This window comes from Narcine bancroftii, chromosome 2 (assembly GCF_036971445.1).
Source record: "Narcine bancroftii isolate sNarBan1 chromosome 2, sNarBan1.hap1, whole genome shotgun sequence".
In the NCBI taxonomy this organism is placed as follows: Eukaryota; Metazoa; Chordata; class Chondrichthyes; order Torpediniformes; family Narcinidae; genus Narcine; species Narcine bancroftii.
The window spans coordinates 231,676,699-231,693,311 of NC_091470.1; the positions used below are offsets into that span (position 1 = coordinate 231,676,699).

Below are 16,613 nucleotides of genomic sequence, written 5' to 3' on the forward strand. Positions count from 1 at the left end.
AAATAAAATATCTTATTAAAAAAATCCCAGCTCTGCCAACCTTGGCTCTTAAGAATTATTTTCCAATCCAGGCAACATCATGGTAAATCTCATCTGCACCCTTTCCATAGTTTCCACATCCTTCCTATAATGAGGTGACCAGAAATGAATACAATATTTTAAGTGTGGTCTCACCAGAGATTTGTAGAGTTGCAAAATGACCCCTCTACTCTTGAACTCAATCCCTGATTAATGAAGCCCAGCATCCCATAGGCCTTCTTAACTATCCTATCAACCTGTGTGGCGACCTTGAGAGATGCATGATTTGAACCACAAGGTCTCTCTGTTCATCCACACTCTTAATTAATTGACCATTAACCCTGTACTCAGACTTTTGGTTTGTCCTTACAAAATGCATCTCACACTTATCCGGATTGAAATCCATCTTCCACTTCTCCACCCAATTGTGCATCATGTCTATATCCTCTTGTAACCTTCGACAACCTTCAGCTCCATCCACAACTCCTCCAACCATTGTATCATCTGCAAACTTACTGACCCATTCTGCCCCTTCATCCAGATCATTTATAAAAATCACAAAGAGCAGGGGTCCCAGATTAGATCCTTGTGGTACTCCACTAGTCACTGACTTCCATGCAGAATACTTTCTTTCCACTACTACTCTGCTTTCTACCTGCAAGCTAATTTTTTTTTATCCACGCAGCCAAAGTTCAATGGATCCCATGCCTCATGACTTTCTGAACTAGTCTTTCTTGGGGGAACATTGTCAAATACCTTGCTAAAATCCATATAGACCACATCTACCACCCTACCTATATCAATTTATTTTGTTACCTCCTCAAAAAAACTCAATTAGGCACGGCCTTCCCTTCACAAAGACATGCTACCTATCCTTGAGTCGGCTGGACTTCTCCAAATCCTCATAGATCCTATCCTCAAGAATCCTCTCCAATAGTTTGCACATCACTGACATATGACTCATGAGTCTATAATTCCTGGGATTCTTCCTATTATCTTTTTTTAAACAAGGGGACTACATTTGCCATTCTCCAATCCTCCGACACCTCCCTTGTGTCCAAGAAGACTCAAAGATCATAGCAACTTATCTAGCCATCTCTTCCCTCACTTCCCACAGTAGCCTGGGGTATATTGAGTCTAGCTCTGGGGACTTATCAATCTTAATGTTTTTAAGAAGATCCAACACTTACTCTTCCTTAGTCTCCACATTGTCCAGCACACAGGCCTGTTCTATTCCGACCTCACTCTGATCAAGGTCCTTTTCTCTTCCGAATACACAAGCAAAGTATTCATTTAGGACCTCCCCAACCTCCTGGGATATGATATGTTGCCTCCTTTATCCTTTAATGGCCCACCCTCATTCATGTCATCCTTTCTGTTTTTCACAAATGCATAGGATGCCTTGGGATTTTCCTTAATCCTTCATGCTGAGGCTTTCTCATGCCCACTTCAAACTCTCCCAAGTCCTTTCTGTGCTCTTTCCTGGCTACCATTTACTTCTCATGAGCCCTTCCTTTTTCCTAGTCCCTATATCTAATGTATGCGTCCTTCTTCCTCTTGACTAGTTGCCTTATCTGCTTCATCAGCTATGGTTCCCTTTTTCTATTATCCTTTACCTGTTCCAGAGGGACAAACCTATGCTTAGCCCACCACAAGTGGTCCTTAACCCTTGAACATCGGTTTCCAATTTACTCTTGCTAGTTCCTGCCTCATCCCATCATAATTAGCCCTTCCCCAATTAAACACTTTCCCATTTGTCTGCTTTTATCCTTATCCATTATGCTAAAGCTAAGGGAGTTGTGGTCACTCTCATCAAAATGCTCCCCCACCGAGAGGTCTGCCACCTGACCAGGTTCATTATCCAGAACTGGATCCAGTCAGCTGGTTCACACACTGTATCTTGGACACACCTGACAAATTCAGCACCATCTATCCCTCTTGCAGTCAATAGGTGCCAGTCAATTTCAGGGAGGTTGAAATCATCCATAATCACAACCCTGAATTTCTTAAACCATTCCAAAATCTGCCTGCTTATCTGGTCCTCAGTGTCCCGAGGGCTCTTTGTGGGCTTATAGGCTACTCCTAGTACAGTGATAGCTCCCTTCCTGTTTCAGACTTCCACCCACACTGTCTCAGTAGACACTCCCTCTGCAATGTTGTCCCTTTTTATAGCTGTGATACTGTACCTGACCAGCAATGCTACACTCTTCCCCCCACCCCCCCTTATGTTATTGGTCCCCATTGGTCCCCTCTTCCTTCAGAATGCTATGAACTCAATCAGAGATCTCCCTGACCGTGGCACCTGGGATGCAACGTACCATCCTGGAGTCTTGATCTTGCTCACAGAATCTCCTATCCACTCTCCTAACCAGTGAGTCCCCAATCACCATAGTTCTCCTCTTCTACCCCCTTTTCTTCTGAGCCGAGGGTCCAGCCTCTGAGCCAGATACGTGACCTCCATGAGTTGTCCCTGGAAGATTGTCTGCCCCAACAGTATCTAAAACAGTATTCTTATTGTTGAGGGGAACAGTTATGGGGTACTCTGTGGCATCTGCCTATTCCCCTTCCCCCTCCTAACAGTCACCAGCTAACTGCCTCCTGACATTTGGGGTTGACGGTCTCCCTGAAACTCCTCTCTATCACTGTCTCTGTCTCCTGAATGATCCGGAGTAGGTCCAGCTCCAGTTCCCTAACTCAGTCTTCCAGGAGCTGCATCTGGATGCACATTTTGCAGGTGTAGACATTAGAGACAATTGTGTTGTATCAAATTTCTCACATGCTGCACTCAGAGCATTCCACTGCCCTAGCTGCTGTCTCCATTAACTCTTCCTAGTTTAAATACAAAGATCTTACGGTCTTATCTTGCTGGAATTAAGCTTGTCCTCAGCCTCTGCTTGCCAAAGCCTCCAAGTCCCACTCACACCCTGAGCCACTCACACACTGGCCTCTTTGCTTGAGCTATCCCTCTTTATTTGTCAATGCCCCTTAACTTTATTGCTCCTCCCAGCAATCACCATTTTATTTAACCCTTAATCTGCCCTCTGCTCCCTTTTTAAATGCACTCACTTCAAGCTGATTCCTGACACTCAGCTCTCTTAAGTCCCTTACTCCCTCTCTTCCAGCAACAGTGGCAAGGTGACTATGACCTGAGACCCTGCTCCACCTCAAGCTGGTTCCCGACACTCAAACCTCTCCCGAGTCCCTCACTCTTCCAGCAACAGTTCTGAGATGACTATAACTCAAGTCCCCGCTCCACTCCCATTTTAAGTGTACTCACCTCAAGCTGATTCCCGACACTCACAACTCTCCCGGGTCCCTTGCTCCTCCTCTTCCAGCAATGGTCCCAAAATGACAGTAGGAGGGGTTTTCAAAATTGTGAGGTGAGTCATTTGCTGAAGAAGGCCCACCTTTGACTTGATTTTGTAGCCAGTGTTTTATATGTAGCTGATCCAGTAAAATTTCATTATGATCATTATCCCCTATCATCATCTCTTTTCTCCATTTGCCTTCCCCTGAGAGCTCGCTCGCGTACACGCACGCACGCATGTCCTCATTGTATTCTTGCCATCCATAGAAAAGACTAATCATACTTTCTAACTCTTGAACCATTTTTTTAATGCATTATATAAAAATGCTGTTCCAGATAACATACTGTAACTGAGATGAAGAATAGGAATAAATAAATAAACATACCTTCTCAGGTTGGGAAGCTCAAAGTGGAGAAAACTTTCTTCACTCTAATCAATAAATCTCAATTAAAAACTCAAGACTGATGAATTAGTAGGTACTGAGGGAATCAAAGTATGTGGAAGTAGGGTAGGAAAATAGAATTGTGTGGTCAGTGTCTGAGTGAATGGCAGAGTAGATTCAGATGTTAGTATGGTCTACTATTCTTTACATTTCTTGTGTTATAATTTATGCTGATTTCCATTTCTCATTTATTGAATGATTGCATTTATTAAACAGAATCATGAATTTTTTTTTTAAATGAATAGGCAGAAGGAGAAAATGAAGTAAATAATGAATTGGCCAACAGAATGTCCTTGTTTTATGCTGAAGCAACTCCAATGCTGAAGACCTTGAGTGATGCCACGACAAAGTTTGTTTCAGATGTAAGTATGTTGATGTACCCTGATATGTCCAGAGTCCAAGTTGATGACGAGGTTTTGTGTTTTAGTCAGACTGAATGTCTTTATCTGGTTAAATTGTATTTGTGTACGATTTCACAAATTCATAATTGAGTTCAACATGTTAATGAATTGCAATAATTGTATGAGCCAATGTTAAGGAGGTGTGGACCTGGATGCATCCCAGGGTTCTGAAAGAAATGGCAGAAATTATAGTAGAGTCAGAATCAGGATATATTGTCATGAACAAGTCATGAAATTCAGTATTTTGAAATTCAGTTATATTACCAAATAGATTCACTGTACTCTGGGCAGGTCCTGATGGATTGGATGATGGCAATGTCATGCCATTATTCAAAAAAGGATGTAGGCAAAAGGCAGGGAACTATAGACCAGTTAGTTTGACATCTATCATTGGGGAAAATGCCTGAAGCTATCATTAAAGAAGAAATAGTGAGGCATCTGGAGCAACATGGATCGATCAGGCAGATACAACATGGATTCAGCAAAGGTAGGTCCTATTTGACAAACTTACTGGAGTTCTTTAAGGATATAATGAGTGCAATAGATTGAGGGGAAATGGACATTGTTTACTTGGATTTCCAGAAGTCTTTGATAAGGTACTGCATTAAAAAAAAATCCATAAGATAAGGATGCATGGAGTTTGAGGTGATGTATTAGTATGAATAGAGGATTAGTTAACCAATAGAAAGCAGAGAGTTGGGATGCAGGGGTGTTTTTCTGGTCGGCAATTGCTGGTGAGTGGGGTGCCTCAGGGATCGGTGCTGGGCCTGCAACTGTTCACGATATACATTATCAATCTGGAAGAGGGGATAATGTGTAGTGTATCGCAGCTTGCTGATGGAAAAGCAAATTTTGCAGAAGATATGATGAATCAGCAGAGATATAGATAGGTAAGTGAATGGGAAAATGTCTTGAAAGATGGAGTACAATGCTGGTAAATGTGAGGTTATCCACTTTGGAAGGAAAAATGGAAGATCAGATTATTATTTAAATGGCAAGCAATTGCAACACACTGCCATGCAGAAGGACTTGGGAATGCTTGTTCATGAATTGCAAAAAGTTGGCTTGAAGGTGCAGCAGGCTATCCAGGCAAATGAAATGTTGGTCTTCATTGCAAGAGGTACTGAAGTTGGGAGCAGGGAGATTATTCCGCAACTGTACAAGGTACTGGTGAGGCCACATTTGGAGTACTGTGTGCAGTTCTGGTCTCCTTACTTGAAGGGTGCACAGGCGTTGGAGGTAGTGCAGAGGAAGTTCACCAGGTTGATTCCAGAGATGAGGGGGGTTAGCCTATGAGGAGAGATTGAGTTGTCTGGCACTGTACATGTTGGAATTTAGAAGAATGAGAGGGGATCTTGTAGAAACGTATTAAATTATGAAAGGTATAGATGAGATAGAGCTAGGTAAGTTTTTCCCATGGGTGGGGGGAGACTAGAACTACGGGGCATAGCCTCAAGATTCGGGGTAGTAGATCTTGGACAGAGATGAAGAGGAACTGCTTTTCCCAGAGGGTGATGAGTCTATGGATTTCTCTGCCCATGGAAGCAGTGGAGAGTACCACAGTAAATATATTTAAGATGAAGTTTTGGAAGATGTTTATATAGTTGGGAAATTAAGGGATATGGGTAAAAGGCAGGTAGGTGGAGATGAGCCTATCACATGATCTCATTGAATGGCAGAGCAGACTCGACGGGCCGGATAGCGACTCCTACTTCTTATATTCTTAACCGGTCCAACATTTTGCAATCTCATCATCTTTGCCCAATTCAACTCAACTGTCGACATCAATCTTGCATGACATAGTTACCTCTTAGCTAACATGTTCCCACAATGACTGGTCTTGTTCATTTCAGTCTTGGAGCACACTCAGCAGTCCATGTCCTAAATAATACTGGCACTTATTCACTTATTACCCAACCTCCTGGCTTGTGTTAAATTCTAGTAATCATCATCTTGATTTCCCTATCCTTGTTTTCAAAACTGTTCACCGTCTCTGAAATTTTCTTCATCCCAACATGCTTCTGATACTTGTGTCCCTCCAGTTCTGGTCTGTGAACCATACTCCATCATTGGTGACAATGACAAAACCCTAACCCATGCCTAAACTACATGGTCTCTTTTTTTGCTCTTTTAGGATACCTAATACTCCTATCTTTGATTGGAATTTTGTTAAATGTTTGATGATACTCTTGTGAAGCAACTTTAGACTTTATCTAGAATAAATTGTTGCTATTTGTTGATAACGGGTCAGTGTTTCCCTTTTTTAGAACAAATCTCTACCTATAGAAAATACGACCGACTGCTTAAGCACAATGGCAAGCGTATGCAGAGTTATGCTGGAGACACCGTGAGTAGGATTTGTTTCCTATTGGTATGTGTTGCAGAGATGTTATTATGGCCCAGACTTTACTGGCTGGTTTTGGATGTTGTAGCAAGTTCACTCGTTTGACATTTTTGGACTGCTCCGACAAATAGTTGTAAGTTGATAATGACAGAGTAAAATCATACTTCAGGGCTGGAACAGAGATAAATTAGCATTAAATCAGAGAGAAAAATTAACAGAAGAAAAGAAATGCAGGATATTGAGAAAAAAGAAATAAAATATGAATGATGCTTAATGGTTTAATGTTTTGACTTTACATTCGCAATGTTGTGTGGTAGTCATTAACAATGATTATTAAAGGGACACTTGTCTCCAGTTATAAGCTCTGACTTTGTAAAAGAGGTTTCCCGTCAAATTCAGAAAACTTGATTCTGGTCATTTGTCTTTTGTGAAAAACAGGCAGCTTAAGAAGTTCCATAATTATCATTATTTTGCTATGTGTTAAGATTCAAGACTCATTTATTGACATGTAATAGAACAGAATGTAATATTTACATGAAATTGCCTTCTGCCTGCCTTAAGGTGTACGAAGACCCACCATTAGTGTTGCCTGGTGCCCATTTATAGGGCAATTTTTTAATGTGAAAGAATCACAGAAATTGTCTGGTTTATTTCTTCAACCTTAGGGAATACAGGAGCAGATTTGCAAATGAAGAAACAGTATCATTCTGTCTGAGAGTGATGGTGGGTGTAATCATTCTTTATGACCACGTGCATCCAGTTGGGGCATTTGCCAAAACATCCAAAATAGATGTGAGTTAAACCTACATTGATTCAATGAGATTGTTATTTATTTAATCACGCTGTTAATTTGAAATGTTGATAGTGTTTTTTCAAGATTCCTTTGTTGTCATGTAATAATACAGAATATGTAATATTAAACAAAATTGCCTTTTGCCTGCCATAAGGCAGTCAAAGAGTCACCAATAGTGTTGCCCGGTGCTCCTTACAGTACAAAAGAAAGAGAAGCAAAAGAGAGTCCCTTCAGAGTCGCTGAGTGTCTGTAGATTCGCCTCCAGCTCTCCCATCGACTCTGCAGGTGCACAGACTCAATTCACCAGCAAACCCAAGCTCCAGATTCAAACCTTCAACACGATTAGGAAGTCATCAGCGTCCCATGCCCTTTGGGAGTCGTTGCCCTCAGCACACTCATGAATTCTGGTTCTGTGAGGCCCTCAACCGTAAGTCACTGACCTCCTGCAGGCTGTGTGGATCCTTCAGTGAATGAGCCCCTCATTAATTCGGTGCCATGGTCAACAGGGGGAGGGGGTGCTCTCATTTCTGGTGTCCTCCACTGGTGCGCTGATCTCCTAGGAAAACCAACAAGGTCGGGTCAGATACAGCAATGAGCTCTCTGAACCCTTCTCCATTAACAATGGCGTGAAGCAAGGCTGTGTTCTCGCACCAACCCTCTTTTCAATCTTCTTCAGCATGATGCTGAACCAAGCCATGAAAGACCCCAACAATGAAGACGCTGTTTACATCCGGTACCGCACGGATGGCAGTCTCTTCAATCTGAGGCGCCTGCAAGCTCACACCAAGACACAAGAGAAACTTGTCCGTGAACTACTCTTTGCAGATGATGCCGCTTTAGTTGCCCATTCAGAGCCAGCTCTTCAGCGCTTGACGTCCTGCTTTGCGGAAACTGCCAAAATGTTTGGCCTGGAAGTCAGCCTGAAGAAAACTGAGGTCCTCCATCAGCCAGCTCCCCACCATGACTACCAGCCCCCCCACATCTCCATCGGGCACACAAAACTCAAAACGGTCAACCAGTTTACCTATCTCGGCTGCACCATTTCATCAGATGCAAGGATCGACAATGAGATAGACAACAGACTCGCCAAGGCAAATAGCGCCTTTGGAAGACTACACAGAGTCTGGAAAAACAACCAACTGAAAAACCTCACAAAGATAAGCGTATACAGAGCCGTTGTCATACCCACACTCCTGTTCGGCTCCGAATCATGGGTCCTCTACCGGCACCACCTACGGCTCCTAGAACGCTTCCACCAGCGTTGTCTCCGCTCCATCCTCAACATCCATTGGAGCGCTCACACCCCTAACGTCGAGGTACTCGAGATGGCAGAGGTCGACAGCATCGAGTCCACGCTGCTGAAGATCCAGCTGCGCTGGATGGGTCACGTCTCCAGAATGGAGGACCATCGCCTTCCCAAGATCGTATTATATGGCGAGCTCTCCACTGGCCACCGTGACAGAGGTGCACCAAAGAAAAGGTACAAGGACTGCCTAAAGAAATCTCTTGGTGCCTGCCACATTGACCACCGCCAGTGGGCTGATAACGCCTCAAACCGTGCATCTTGGCGCCTCACAGTTTGGCGGGCAGCAGCCTCCTTTGAAGAAGACCGCAGAGCCCACCTCACTGACAAAAGGCAAAGGAGGAAAAACCCAACACCCAACCCCAACCAACCAATTTTCCCTTGCAACCGCTGCAATCGTGTCTGCCTGTCCCGCATCGGACTGGTCAGCCACAAACGAGCCTGCAGCTGACGTGGACTTTTTACCCCCTCCATAAATCTTCGTCCGCGAAGCCAAGCCAAAGAAGAGACTTGGAAATATTCTCTACAACAGCCATATTCAACCTTTTTTGGCTATGGGCCCCTTAGGACTGCTCAAAGTTTATGGGCCCCTTTCTTAAGAAGCAATCAAGTTTAGTTGGTTCCTTCCATACTTCTCTCCTCCTGACTGCATAAAAACTATTTTATGATTTCAGTCTGTGGACCCCCCTTAAATATGTTGTGGCTCTCATTGAGAATCGCTGTACTATAGCACATTGCTGCCCGGCAAGCAACATTCTTTCTCAGCTATATATTCCACTAATAAAAGTTATATTTGAAAATGTTGAAATAACAAATCAAACAAATTTACATCTTTAAAGAATTGACAGTATGTGAATTACATTTTTTTTTACAGATGAAAGGTTGCATAAAAGTCCTCAAGGATCAGCCTCCAAATAGTGTAGAAGGCCTTTTGAATGCTCTCAGGTAACTAGAGATGTGGCCTTATTAAAACTTGTAGGATAAGTAAGCAAATATGCACACCATTAATTGGTTTATTGATTATTTATTTGTAAGACTCTATGCCACTACTTGCTTGCCTCCATCTCCAACTCCATCTGCCCAGTCCGTCACCCTGTGCATTTCTGTAATCAGAATTGTCCTTCATTACGTAATGCAGGGTTACACTTTTGGATTGACAACACCGAGCTAGCTCATCTCTACCCCAACCCCATTCCTTCCTTTTTGACCGACAGACTTTCCAATAACTGAAATTATCTAAACATCTGCACCACCACTAACTCATTTCTTTTTCTAACCATCAATTCCACCCCCTGAAGCCCTATTGAACCCAGAAATGTGCATGCATTTTGTATACCTCCCTGAATAGGCTCTGTTATCAATCTCTATAAACCTGTCTTTATCAGTGATCCGCTACTTGTATCTTAACCACGCACCTAACGTACCATTCACTGATGTACTGTTTTTGCAATAAGGAGACATGTGCAACTTTTTTATGTGATATATCTTTGGAGGATGTGCCAAGCCAAAAGAGGAGACACTTGGAACAATAACTATACATTTGACCAAAGCTTTGAGAAGTGGGAAACTTTTAGAAGTATTTGGTATCTGTGTGGCTGGTAAAGCGGAGTGGCAGGTCCATGTGAGGCCAAGTGTGGGAAGCAGGGTTTGTGTGGAATGGTTGTTGGACAGGATAAAGTTACTTACAGGTGGGTTCATAAACAGAAGGAATTTTGTGTTTGGAGAAAGTGAGATACTAGAAGCCAATGTAGTGAGCAAGAATTGTGGTGAGTAATAACAGAGACTTGGTGTAGGATAGAAGAGAGTTGGTAATTACCAGATGATTATTGAGGAGAGGCATTCTGCAGAATGTTGTAAAGACCATAGCTGTGACAAAGGCAGTGGGTTTCAGCAGTTGATTTGCTGTCAAAATCAGGAAGCAGGTGATGGCATGAGGATGATGCTCAGCAGCCATTGTATGAGAAAGAGCAGTGTCAAAAACACAACTCGTAGTCGAATAGAATGGAAAGAATTTAGTTTAAACCGTGGTAGTATCAAAGGAGCTTGGTGGAATCAACAGCAAGGCAAAGGAGTCTATTGACAGCCCAAAAGTTATGGTTTTTATCTTGTCATTGTTTAACCACAGGAAGTTGGAGGTCAACTAGGTGGAAATTTACTCAGCCTTATGACACCTCGAAAGGTCAGGAAATATGGTGGACCAGAGGAGGAGGGAGGTTGTTGAGGTGATTCTTGCTGAAGAGTCGATCATGGGACCAAGAAAGGGCAGCTCGCATCAGCTAAACAGTGGAGGAGAAGTGGCAGAGGAATAAATTTCTGTCCATCATGTCAACAGCTGAAAGAAATTGAGGGCAAGGGTGGGAGGGGATAATGTACATGTCCACAGTTGTGAAATATATGGTGGATGATGGCCAGAAAGCTTCAACTATGAAGATGTGCACAGATTTGGGAGGACTTTTCAGATTGATTGTTTTATGTGCTAGGACCTGAAAAGCAATTGGAAAATAAAGTGCATTGAATTATATTGATTTTACTGCAAAGAAATTGGCATTCACCCAACTAGTTAGTGCCATGTTTATGCTCCAAATTAATCTCTTTCTATTTGGAAAACTGCTTCAATCTGTTTGCAAGTTCCACATCTAACTCGACACTGGGCAGAGATGTTTATCATAAATTCTTTGTAGATTACACTGGACAACGATTTTTTTCAAAAGGTTTGTTTCATGAAAAAAAATGGGGATTATGATGGACTTCATGCTGAACGCAAAGATAATTTCAGATTTGCTCTGTCATGATGGAAGTTGGAGAAACATTGAATGAATTTTTATTGGATGCAGTTTAATCTCAAAATAAATTTGACACATTGTGTTAGTTCAACTGACCTAAAAATATTTTGTCGCTGATTTTTGATTGTACTCAGCATCTGATGCTTCTCGTGTCAGTGTCCAACAATGATGGATTCCAGTTACCCTGATATCACTTTTCCATGGTCGCAATGCCCTGGTGAAACCTTTCACCATGTTCATCACTGACTGCACCAAGATCAGAAGGGTTCAAGTGAAGGTCCAAATTTTCAATGACATGTTACCCTTCATGATTTGCATGCTTAAAGTATACTTAAAATATAACAGGAAATCACAAAAATAAGGTTAAAGGTGATGGTAAAATTTTATGATTTTCATGATTATTAGCTGAAAAATACATAAAATACACCCAAAAGTGTTCAGGAAGAAAAATCTCTGTTGACCAGTGTTATTAGTGCCTATTGAACCTGTATCTCTTGATTTAAACATCCTTTCTGCCCATCAAATTCATTTACCCTTCATAAATTTACATGTGTTAAGTACCCTCAGATCTCTCCCTCTCACACTCACTCTCTTTCCCCGAGTCCCAGCCATTAGGCAATGCTCTATTATGTGGGGGGCAGTTTACTTTGTGTAGCATTTTATAAAGTATCCATAAAATACTTATTTCTTGAGTCTGTAATTCTCTTCATTTGAAGCATTGTTTCAAACATTTGTTCTTTGTTCTAGGTACACCACGAAGCATTTGAATGATGAGACTACCTCCAAGCAAATCAAGACAATGTTGCAATAAAGAATAGCAATGGAGCTGGCGAGAGAGAACAGTATTCTGGAATGACTGAGATGCACAGATGTGTTTTTAATGTTTAAAGAATGCAACTGCTTTTTTAAAATGTGTTCCTGCTCTTAAAACAAAATAGCTAAACTTACTTTCTGTGCCAAACTCTCTTGATACATAAACAGTGCAAAAAGTGTTTACTTTCTTTCACATTTGAATGGATAAATGGAGCACACATTGGCAGCTACTATTCACAAGTTGGGTGTCTTTGTACGTGTAAGGAGATTCAGGATCTTGGCCTAAAAGAGAAGAACATCTCTGTTCCATTTCTATCGATTAATATTTAATACCGCTACTGCATGATAAGCCTTTTCATGCTACATAAAACTTAAAAAATAAAGCTTTTTCTATTGCAGCTTCATCATGTGCAGGCATTAAAAAAATTGAACAGATGTTAAATTAACTATATATGTTTTATTGTACAAAAAGGTACCTAGCACAGCAGACTACAAATTACTGTCTGTTTTGTCAATACTTTAGTTTGCATTGACTCATTTTGTACGAGTGTATGTAAGTTTAACATTCATTATACTAACGTTAAACTGTTATGTGTGCGTAACGGATGCGTATGCATGTATATGTGAAATTGGCAGCTGTGGATCAAATAAAATGAGCTTTTGTTTTTCTACAACCTGACTAATGAGATTTGAAAATTTTTTTTTCTCTGGTGATCTCACGTCATATTTACCAAATGACTAAAAAAATTATCATTTTGAATTTTTCTTATTTCACCCCATCTACTATATAATCAGATCATCATCCTTTACAAATGTTGTGCTATTCAATAAAATCTGTTCATTTAAAATGATTGTTTTTTTCCCTCATGAAGAAGCTGCAGGCATCTGTTCAGCAGTGAAGTTTGGATTAAAAGAAATTGTTTGAAATGCAGACTGCATCTCTAGAGAAAATAGCAGTGAGTGTCTCAGCTCGATGATCTTTTATCAGAACTGGAAAAATGAGCAAACAAGTGGATTTAACTTGCTCTTCTGAAGATCCAACTGCGCTGGGCAGGTCACGTCTCCAGAATGGAGGTCCATCACCTTCCCAAGATCGTGTTATATGGCGAGCTCTCCACTGGGCACCGTGACAGAGGTGCACCAAAGAAGAGGTACAAGGACTGCCTAAAGAAATCTCTTGGTGCCTGCCACATTGACCACCGCCAGTGGGCTGATATCGCCTCAAACCGTGCATCTTGGTGCCTCATAGTTCGGCGAGCAGTAACCTCCTTTGAAGAAGACTGCAGAGCCCACCTCACTGACAAAAGACAAAGGAGGAAAGCCCAACACGCAACCAACCAATTTTCCCCTGCAACCGCTGCAACCGTGTCTGCCTGTCCCGCATCGGACTTGTCAGCCACAAACGAGCCTGCAGCTGATGTGGTCATTACCCCTCCATAAATCTTCGTCCGCGAAGCCAAGCCAAAGAAGAAAAGAAGAGAAGAGCTGGGGTGCAGTAGGAAAAGGAATGTTTGCGATGGAGATTTTCAGTGGCCATCAGGAGAGGGAAATTGATGTTTAGTCCAGGGGTGGCTCTTGCCTATTTTTAAGTGGCCCATTGGAAATAAAAAATAGCAGTGCTGCTGCTGGAGAGGGGGGAGTGAAGACTCCGCCCTCCCTCATAGGGTCCAACCACCCAGTCTGACTGATGTCAGCACTGTATAGGCTTTAAATGGCGTGTTAAAGGAACCAAAGGTGGTTGAAAATTCCTAGACTTATTATTTAGCCTGTGACCCCTTGTATTTTTCTCTTTGTGGCCCACAAACAAAAAAGTTTGGCCACCCCTGGTTTAGTAAATCAGGTCTGTAAGTAAATGAAGGTAAATGACGGGAGCAGAGAGAAAGAACGTGCTGGTTCTGAAATTCAGCATAGAGCAATAATTGGGAACCTAAAATAAAAGAGGATGCCTGGAATAATCAGGAGATCATCTAATGTAGCGAGAGGGACAGATGTTACAGATGGGTGATTGTACATCTGAACTGGTCTGTTCTGACACAAACTGAAAAGGCTACTGATCTGAAATTATTAAATTCTGTTTTGCTGCAGCATGCCTAGAATATCTTGTGCTTCTTGGTACAACATGAGATCCAAGACTCAGGCTGTTCAGGGTGGGGGGATTAATGAAGTGGGACAGAATGCTTGGGATCACCCTTGTTCACTGAATGGAAATGGAAAATTACAAATTGTAGGTGAATTGCTGCTGTACCCAGGATTGTGGATGATGAGTATTGCACCAAGATAGCTGTGATGCACAATCATTCACAATTGCTTTAGAACTGTATAGCTCAAAGCTGTGAATGCAGGTTCCTGGACAACTTGCGCACATTGGGAACCAAGGCAGCTTTTGACTGTGGGATTGAGGAACGCTGATTAAAGTAATGGGCATCAAAGGGAAAATACATTGGTAGTTGATGTCATCTCTGCACAATGCTTATGGTGAGAGGATAATCATCCCAGCTCTAGCACATTGCATTTGCAGTCTCTCCTATGTCTCCAGATTTTATATTCCTTTATATTCCTTTTGGGTAGCCTGCATCTCACTGGTTCACTAGTCAAGTATTTGCAGAGATGGTCTCTGCAGAATTTGTGGATGCTTTCGACCTGGTTCAATGTAAAATGAACACACAGTGGTCTTTAGTTTTTACATGTCAATCCTCAAAGCTGTGAATGAGACAAAGGACCTTGGAAAAGTTAGCTCCTATCAGCTTGGAGTATGATTTTGTCGTAACAACTTGTTCCATCGGACCCCTTCATTCCAGGCAATCACAAATTTCTATTGCTTTATGATGTGAATGAGTCCATAAGCTGCACAATTTACAGCTGTAATGATGGTTACTGGTCTGACCACTTCCGTTACATCCATGATCTCAAAACATCAACAAAAACTTTCCTGCAAAAATATCAGAGCTCTCAATGACCCATAAAATTCAAGGCAGCACTTTGTAGGCTGGATGGTCTCTATGTTTATATTTTCTATGTTCCATGTAAAGACCAGTAGCACTTACATCAACAGTAATGAAGTGTTGAAAGGCTGATGATGAAGCAGATCAGCTCCTGTCTGAGCAGCAACATGGATACATTCTAGTTCGCCTATCATAATAACAGGACTAAGGTGGACACCATCTCACTGGCTCTATGCAAAACTCTGGAACACCTGGACAACAAAGATACATACATCAGGATGCTCTTTATCGACTACAGTTTGGCATTTAACACCATCACCCCCTCAAAACTGATCAGCAAACTCCAAGACCTGGGAGTTGAGACCCCACTGTGTAATTGGATCATGGATTTCCTCACCTCCAGACCACAATCACAATACTCCTGATACACCTATGACTGGCTTGGTACAACAACACCATCTACAAATTTGTTGACAATACCATGGTAATGGGTTGTATAAAGGAAGGGATTGAGTCAGCATACAGGAGGGAGGTTGAAAATTTGGCTGAATGGTGCACCAACAACAACCTCGCACTCAATGTCACCAAAAACTAAGGACCTGATTGTTCACTTCAGGAAAGGAAAGCCAGAGGTCTACGATCTAGTGATCATTGGGGGATCAGAGATGGAAAAGGTGATAAGTTCTTGGGAGTCTCTATCTCAGAGGATCTTTCCTGGACATAACATACCAATGGCATCATGAAGAAAGCACGTCAATGCCTTTACTTCCTCAGGAGTTTGCGGAGGTTCGATTATGACACCAGGAACCCTGGAAATTTTCTACAGAGGTGTGATGGAAAGTGTGCTGACCAGCTGCACTACAGTCTGGGATGGGTACACCAACATCCCTGAGCATAAAGGCCTCCAAAAGGTAGTGGACACAGCCCAGGACATCACAGCCAAAACCCTCCACACTATTGAGAACAGGGAATGCTGCCGTCAGAAACAGTTGCTACCCCTCCAATATCAAACTCCTCAACGCCAAACTCGATCAGAGACTCATTTAAGGACTCTTACTTGTGCACTTTATTGATTTTCTTTTTGTTCTCTCTATTGCAGTTTATTTACATTCGTTATCTGTTTACACTTCTTTGTTTACATGTTTAAGCTGTGTACAGTTTTTTTTGCACTTCCATTTAGAGGTAATTCTGCCTCTCCTGCAAGAAAAAAAGAATCTCAGGGTTGTATGTGATGTCATGTATGTACTCTGACAAGAAATTTGAAAGAGAAATTAACACGTGGTGCTTCCTTCAATATCTATTGAGACACCCACTCTGTCTCCTTTGCATTATTATTCCCCCCCCCCATCCACAGATCTGCTTAACATAGCAGTGAGACAAGGGGCAGGAGGTGAAATTTCATCATTTTCTTTCCCGGGTGAGATAGTGAGGGGACTGACCAGATCCCTTGATCTGCCTGAATGGAT

General features: G+C 42.0%; 1 protein-coding gene across 11 annotated transcripts in view; it reads left to right on the forward strand.

Moving 5' to 3' along the window:
• fam49bb (family with sequence similarity 49 member Bb) overlaps nt 1–12,884 on the forward strand; it is a 212,746-nt gene extending 199,862 nt beyond the window's left edge. For all 11 annotated transcript variants that reach the window (XM_069920518.1, XM_069920523.1, XM_069920517.1 and 8 more), the window contains 5 exons: nt 4,014–4,130; nt 6,437–6,516; nt 7,179–7,305; nt 9,484–9,554; nt 12,140–12,884. In XM_069920518.1, the coding sequence (XP_069776619.1) occupies nt 4,014–4,130; nt 6,437–6,516; nt 7,179–7,305; nt 9,484–9,554; nt 12,140–12,203 (459 nt within the window). In that variant the 3' untranslated portion in view covers nt 12,204–12,884. The remainder of the gene's footprint in view (nt 1–4,013; nt 4,131–6,436; nt 6,517–7,178; nt 7,306–9,483; nt 9,555–12,139) is intronic.
• The last annotated feature ends 3,729 nt before the right edge of the window (nt 12,885–16,613 follow it).